Source organism: Leptonychotes weddellii, chromosome 3, assembly GCF_054177405.1.
Source record: "Leptonychotes weddellii isolate Sample4059 chromosome 3, ASM5417740v2, whole genome shotgun sequence".
In the NCBI taxonomy this organism is placed as follows: Eukaryota; Metazoa; Chordata; class Mammalia; order Carnivora; family Phocidae; genus Leptonychotes; species Leptonychotes weddellii.
Genome location: NC_138371.1, coordinates 31,325,479 through 31,333,181, shown reverse-complemented (window position 1 = coordinate 31,333,181; position 7,703 = coordinate 31,325,479). Strand labels below are relative to the sequence as shown.

At 37.8% G+C, this 7,703-nt stretch overlaps 1 protein-coding gene and 1 long non-coding RNA gene across 5 annotated transcripts in view; one reads left to right on the top strand and one right to left on the bottom strand.

Moving 5' to 3' along the window:
* Positions 1–7,703, top strand: part of LOC145720744 (uncharacterized) — a 253,598-nt gene that overhangs the window by 119,001 nt on the left and 126,894 nt on the right. The gene's annotated exons all lie outside the window — the stretch shown is intronic.
* HYCC2 (hyccin PI4KA lipid kinase complex subunit 2) overlaps positions 1–7,703 on the bottom strand; it is a 49,076-nt gene that overhangs the window by 22,924 nt on the left and 18,449 nt on the right. For all 4 annotated transcript variants that reach the window (XM_081813888.1, XM_081813887.1, XM_081813889.1 and 1 more), the window contains one exon: positions 2,047–2,142. In XM_081813888.1, the coding sequence (XP_081670014.1) occupies positions 2,047–2,142 (96 nt within the window). The remainder of the gene's footprint in view (positions 1–2,046; positions 2,143–7,703) is intronic.

The window sequence follows — 7,703 nt, the reverse complement described above, 5'->3', positions numbered from 1 at the left end:
CTGTCTCTCCCTGTCAAATAAATAAATAAAATCTTTAAAAAAAAAAAAAGATTTTATTTATTTGAGAGAGAGAGAGCACAAGATGGGGGAGGGTCAGAGGAAGAAGCAGACTCCCTGCTAAGCAGGGAGCCCAATGTGGCACTCGATCCCGGGACTCCAGGATCATGACCTGAGCCGAAGGCAGTTGCTTAACCAACTGAGCCACCCAGGAGCCCCTAAATAAATGAAATCTTAAAAAAAAAAAAAAAAAAGAAAATCTATTTTAAAAAATGTCTACCAAGTGCCACAAAAATGAAGAGATTTGGCAGGTTTTGTTTTGATGAATCAAAAATAGTCACTTACAGACTTATCTATGGATAGGTAGTAAGTGCTTAAATAGTGTACTCTCTTGGTAACAGTAATCAGGTTAGAGACAAAATTTTGTTAGTCATTAATCATGTTATTACAGGCAAGTGAAAATAATATAGCTATTTTAAGAGAATCTACAAAATCAAACTTATAGCTAATTTAGATTGGCCTTTCCCCAATTAGCAAAAACGGTTTTGTTATAAATAGAACCATACTCTCTTCCCAGTAACATAATAGCATGAACTTGAACAAAACATTTGTGGGTGGACAGTCTCTTGAGGGGGGCCATGAATCCCTATGATCCCTCTGTCCTGGTATTCACACCCTGTATATCCCCTACTACTGAGTGTGGGTGGGACCCATGATTTGTTTCCAACCAACAGAATATGGCAAAGATAATGGGATTTCCATGGCTACATGTACATGATTATATGATTATGTTATATAACAAGATTGTACTGCAGGTCTTGCTGGAGTCTCTCACTCTTTCTCTGCTTTAAAGAAGTGAGCTACCATGTTGTAGGCTGCCTACGCTGGGGAGACAAAGAACTGAGGCTGGCCTTCAACAGAGAGCCAACAAGAAATTGAAGCCCTCAGTCCTGCAACTAGAAGAACTGAATTCGGCCAACAAAAGCGTATAATACCTCAATTAAGCCTCAGATAAAACCGCACCTCGAGCCGACATCTTAACCACAGCTTTATAACACCCTAAGCAGAGGACCCAGCTAACACATGCCTAGACTCCTCACCCACAGAAACTGTGGAAATAATAAATGTGTGCTATTTGGCTGCTAAGTTCATTGTATGTGGCAATTTGTTATGAGGCAACAGAAAACTAATACAGCATTTAACCTTTTTTGAGGGGCTCAGTTTCCTCAAGTAAAAATCAGTTGGACGGAATTAACTCAGGGTTCCTTCTATAATTGAAATTCTCTGATTCAAAAGCTACTCTGACTTGAAACTAATTTATATTAAATTTTTTTCTACACTGGACGTTTAAATTTCAGCTCAGCTCTGTCCAAATTATTAGAAATTCTGATTTAGTGAAGACTAGAACACACAGGGGCGCCTGGGTGGCTCAGTCGTTAAGCGTCTGCCTTGGGCTCAGGTCATGGTCCCAGGGTCCAGGGATCGAGCACCGCATCAGGCTTCCTGCTTCTCCCTCTCCCACTTCCCCTGATTTTGTTCCTGCTCTTTCTCCTTCTCTGTCAAATAAATAAATAAAATCTTAAAAAAAAAAAAAAGGCTAGAACACACAAATACAAATGAGACCTACAGATAACTGGAGCTATTGCTAATCTTATCCAAAGCACAGTTATTTGTGAAATATATAAATGAAAAAATTCACATTCCTTTAGACTTTTTCCACACATAGGACTATTTATTCAAAGCTCTCAAAGTGATTTACAAAACTTGGCATACAGGCAGTGATTAGGTGTATCACTAAACCACCCTAAACTTACGACATGTTGGCTTAACTTAATGTTCAGCTAGAAAATAGTTCTTTAATGCTGAAATATTTTCAAAAGTCATGATACAGGAGGGATGATAAGGATTCCTATAGGAATGTAAGCTTCCTGAGTTTTGTTTAGTGCTCTACTGCAACAAATTAGAACAGCACCTAACCAGAGAATATGTGCTCAGTTAGTATCTGTCCAATAAACGAATGTGAAAGCTAATGATAATTATTCTTCTCACCTGGAACCCATCCGACAAAGAGACTGGTAAGATGAAGCAGGCATATACACAATAGCAGAATTATAACATAACATGAGAAAACTCAGGACTTCAAACCTAGAAAAAATAAAACAAAGGAAAAGGGTTACAAACAATTATTTCTACTGGAGACTATGATTTCTTTGTTGGGTAGTTATAATAATAATAGTGACTTTCCTGATTTCTCAGATTGCTGTGATATCCTCCTCAATGATTTCCCTGTTTTCATTTTCTTTATTAAAGGTCACATCCCTTGCTACCATCTATATTTTCTTCATCAAAAACAAACCATTGTGCTTGAACAAATGACTCCTTATTACATTAATCCACTGTTCCCACTGACTACATGATAAAATCCAAACTCATCATGGCATAAAAGGCCTTTAAAATCCACCCTTGGGGTGCCTGGATGGTTCATTTGGCTGGGTGTCCAACTCCTGATTTTGGCTTGGGTCACTGTCTTGGGGTCCCGAGCTTGAGCCCCATATCAGGCTCTGTTTTCAGTGGGGAATCTGCTTAAGGTTCTCTCTCCCTTGCCTCTCTTCCCTGTGCTCTCTCTAAAAATAAATAAATAAATCTTAAAAAAATAAATAAATAAAATCCATCCTCAACCTACCTCTCCAACGTTAGTTCCCTCCACTGCCTACCATATACACCACACTACATCGATCTTCTTACCACTCCATGAGTATATCATAACTTTTCATAACTCCTTGCTTTTATGGAGGCTGCCCTTTCTTACTAGAACATACTTTTTCACTTGGGAAATTCCTGCTTAGGTTTCAAGTGTTGGCTCAAATTTTTAACTTAGACATAAAACCGTTCTTAATTCTCCTGGCTAAAGGAAAGAGTTCCCTTTGCTGTGTAGCTCTAATACAGCATTTATCCCAGGAAATCATAATTCCTTGTCTTTACCGATGTTTTACCTATTTAATAATAAGCAACTTTACTCATTTAATTTATCATCTCTATCTCTAGTGTCCAGCACAGTGTCTAATACATTATAATTGCTCAAAAAATTTTTATTGAATGAATAAATGATTTTATTTAATGAGCAAGGATTTCTTTTCTTTCTTTTTTAAACCAGGGATTTTTTTCCTTAGAATTTTATTTATTTGAGAGAGAGAGAGTGCACACAAGCAGTGGGAAGGGGCAGAGGCGAGAGGAAAAAGCAGACTCCCCGCTGAGCAGAGAGCCTGACGTGGGGCTTGACCCCAGGACCCTGAGATCATGAACTGAGTTGAAGGCAGACGCTTAACCGACTGAGCCACCCAGGCGCCCCTGAGTAAAGATTTCTTAAGCTATACTTAGCTTAAGCTATATAAGTCTCTAAGGAATGTGGTTCCTTAACCTGGATGCACACTATTTAAGGGCATTCTGGAATGATATATTCCTGTGCCTCAACCCAGACTGACCCAATTAGAATCTAGGAGGGCATGATCCAGGGAAGTTCTTCTTCTAAAAAGCTTCCCACAGGTGGTAAGGAGTATATGGAAACTCTCTGTACTATTTTTGAAACATTTTTTATAAGTCTGAAATTATTTCAAAATAAAAAGTTAAAAACTGACTTGAAAGTCTGACTTGGAAGCAGTCATATCTTCAGATCCCTTCTCCTTCTCTATGCTGTAAGGTTTATTGGAGATTTTTTTTTTAAGGATAAAAGAAAATTCTATTTGAGAACCACCAAGCACAACTGTGGTTTGGAGTGAGGGTTGGAGGGAGAGATACCATACTGAAAACAGGAAAAATAAGTATTTCTTACTGGATATTGAAACCTGAAGCTCTCCTTCCCTTCTTGGCCACCAGAATGCTAGGCCACCCCACTAGTTGAGAGACCAGAAGAGTTTTTGATCACCATAAGAGGAAAGACTTAAGAGGTATAGACTTGGGAAGTTCTTCAACTGAATGGCTCAGTGAAGTTCATAGTCAACTAGCCCTACTCACAAGGTCAGAGCTACTCATATTTTATTTCCTTTCCTTTGTCTTCCTTAGTATAAGGGGGTGGGGAGGATTATCAGACATCTGAGGAACTCCATTAACGTGAAAATGAGATCAAAATAAAGAAATACAAAAGGGGGGGCACAATTTGGAGGAAACACAATATACAAAGAGAAAAAAAAACTTTAAACAGGGGTGCCTGGGTGGCTCAGTCGTTAAGCATCGGCCTTCGGCTCAGGTCATGATCCCAGGGTCCTGGGATCGAGCCCCTCATCGGGCTCCCTGCTCAGGGAGAAAAAGAAATAATCCTTTTTAAAAAGATTTTATTTATTTATTTGACAGAGAGAGACACAGCGAGAGAGGGAACACAAGCAGGGGGAGTGGGAGAGGGAGAAGCAGGCCTCCCGCTGAGCAGGGAGCCCGATGCGGGGCTTGATCCCAGGACCCTGGGACGATGACCTGAGCCGAAGGCAGATGCCTAATGACTGAGCCACTCAGACGCCCCTAAATAAATAAAATCTTAAAAAAAAAACTTTAAACAAAGTAAATTATCATTAATATTCTCAAAAATACAAGAGATGTGGTTTCTAGGAAAAAAAAAACACAACCACCAGGATCTATTTAAAAAAAATACTTAGAAAATCAGAAAAGCTAGATATACAAAATATAACGGCAGAAATTAAGAACTCAAGAAAAAGACTGGTGGATGAAGCTGAGGAACTATCACAGAAAGTAAAGCAAAAGGAAAAAGATATGGCACATGGAGAGAAAAGAGGACCACTCCAAGAGTTCCAACATCTAAATAATAAAACCACCAGAAGACATATAGTAAAAGATAATAAAAGACAAACAAATAATAAAAGACCAGATAAAATGGAGAGGCTTAACTAATTAAGCGAAACAATTCAAGAAAATTTTCCAGTCTAAAGGACATTAGTTTCTAAATCAAAAAAGTCCACCTAGTGCTCAGCACAATGGAGGAAATAAGCCTATACCAAGAAATATCACAGTGAAATTTCAGAATACTAGTAAAAAAGAATGAGGATACAGGTACAAGAAACAGACCCACGCAGGAAAGAGACAAAAGGAATCCCAGGATAAGAGTGAAGGGAGATCCCAAGATAATAAGCGTATACCAGGTAAAGAGGGCAATACAGTCCAGACTGGAGTAAGTCAAAAGGCTCCAGGAACCCCTTTTGTAGGAAAATGAAATTGAGAGATAACTGATATGAATAAAGACTTACAAGGAGATTTAGACAACTGATAGAGAATTTACAGGAGTTGAGTTATAAAGCAAATAATAAACAAAGGGGGAAAAGACAATTATGAACTCCAAGTAAATCAAAAAGGTATGCAAGAAAGGAAAAGTAATCATTTAATCACAAACCTCAGTCATATAAAGGGAGGAAGCTTCAAATGAACTGTGGTCATTCATAGTAATAACAAATTTGAAAAATGAGTTTCCCACAGTTACAACAGAGCTACATTGAGAGGACAGGAGAATGAGAGAAATGAGCTAAATCTCTATCTTTCAATGGGATAAGTTGTTAGATAATGCCCAAGACTGAAAAATTAAGAAGCAGCAAGTTCCTCAAAGATGTGGAAGTAAACATTAAAAGAGTCAGTTAAAACCGTGGCACCACTGGCATTTTGGGCTAGATAAGTGTGGGGGATTTGGCCCAGCATTGCAGGATGAGCAGCATCACTGATTTCTACACACGAGATGCCTATAGCAGCCCTCCCTCCCACACCTAGTTGTGACAATCAAACAAATCTCCAGATATTGCCGAATGTTTGCTGAAGGTAGAAATGCCCTGGTTGAGAACCACTGGTTACAAGTTGTTATATGTGGGAAAGGAAAAATGGTAGGGGGGAGGGGAAGAGCTGGAGACTGCAGTTTTTCTTAATAAACTGTATAGAATGAATGCATGTTTAAATTTGAAAATATATATCTGCATGTGCATATGTGAGTGTATTCCTGATATAGTTGACAAAAACTATGTTTTGCTGTGCAAAAACAAAATAGTAGCACAGTGAAATACCACATTTCACAATCAGTATGATGGCTATACTCAAAAAGATGGATGCTTCTTGTGGGAATGTATAATGGTACACTTACTCTAGAAAACATTATGATAGTTCCTCAGAAAGTTAAGCATTGAATTCTCATATGACCTAACTATACTGGAATATTATTCAGTCATACAAAAGAAGTACTGTTACACATTACCACATAAATGAATCCTGAAAATGTGATAAGAAGTCAGACACAGAAGGCCACATACTGTATAATTCCATTTACATGAAAAGTCTAGAACAGACAGAATTCCACAGATAGAAAAGTGAGATACATGGTGGCCTGGGGCTGGAAAGAAGGAAAGGGGAGTTTCTTTGTGGTGTGATAAAAATGTCCTAGAATTAAATAGTGGTAGTGCACAACCTTATAAATATACTAGAAATCACTGAATTGTACACTGTAAGTTATGGGGTGTATTTTATGGTATACGAATTATACCTCAATTAAAAGTAATTTCAGGGGCACCTGGGTGGCTGTCAGTTAAGCATCTGCATTTGGCTCAGGTCATGATCCCAGGATCCTGGGATTGAGTCCCGCATTGGGCTACATGTTCAGCAGGGAGCCTGCTTCTCCCTCTGCCCCTCCCCCCTGCTCGTGAGCACACACATTCTCTCACTCTTGCAAAAATAAATAAAATCTTTTAAAAATAATAAAAATTTTAAAAGTCAATAATTAACTGAAAATGTGCAAGGTGTAAAACACAGTGCAGTTTTCTTAATATTTTAAAAACTCAGCAGGAAGCCTGCCTCTCCCTCTCCCATGCCCCCTGCTTGTGTTCCTGCTCTCGCTCTCTCTCTCTGTCAAATAAATAAAATCTTAAAAAAACAAACAAAAACTCTTGGAAATCACTAGGAAAAAATATACAGTTCAATATGAAAAATGGATACAGGACATGAATATACATTTCACAGGTCAGGAAAAATAACTAGTGAATTAATGTACTAAAAGTGTTCATGCCTAGTCGTAATTAAGGAAATGTCAAGTAAAACAATGTAACATCAATTTTTAATGATCAGATTGACAAAGATTAAAAAATTTGAAAATACCCAATATTGGGGATTAGTATAAGGAAATAGGCCTTCTCAAACTACTGGTAGGAGATTCAGTTCGTGCAGATGTTCAGGGGAGGGTAATTTGGAAATACATACTCAAAGTGAAAAAGGAGATACTCTTTAGCATAGCAATTTCATTGCTAGGAATTTATCTTATGGATTAACTTTGGTGCTCCCATGCAAATATATATACAAAAAAAGTAAAACAAACTGAGTTCCTTGCAATATTGTTTATATTAGCAAAAAAGTGAAACAATCTAAATTTTAGTTGATCTAAAGACTGGCTAAGGATCTAAAGATCTTTAAGACTGGCTAAAAACTGATGGTACATACATAGAATGAAATACTAAGTAGTCATTTAAAAAGAATGTGGAGACCTCTATATGCTGTTAGAGAAGTAAGTCTAAGATTTATTCTTAAAAGGGAAAAAGTTACAGAATCCAGTGTGCATGGGCCTGCGTATGTTTAAGATCGAATATATGCTTTTGCATGCATTAAAATTTTCTGAAAAGACACACAACAAAATGGCTAACAGTTTAACTACTGAGAGTGGAAACGGTGGTTAGAGGGAA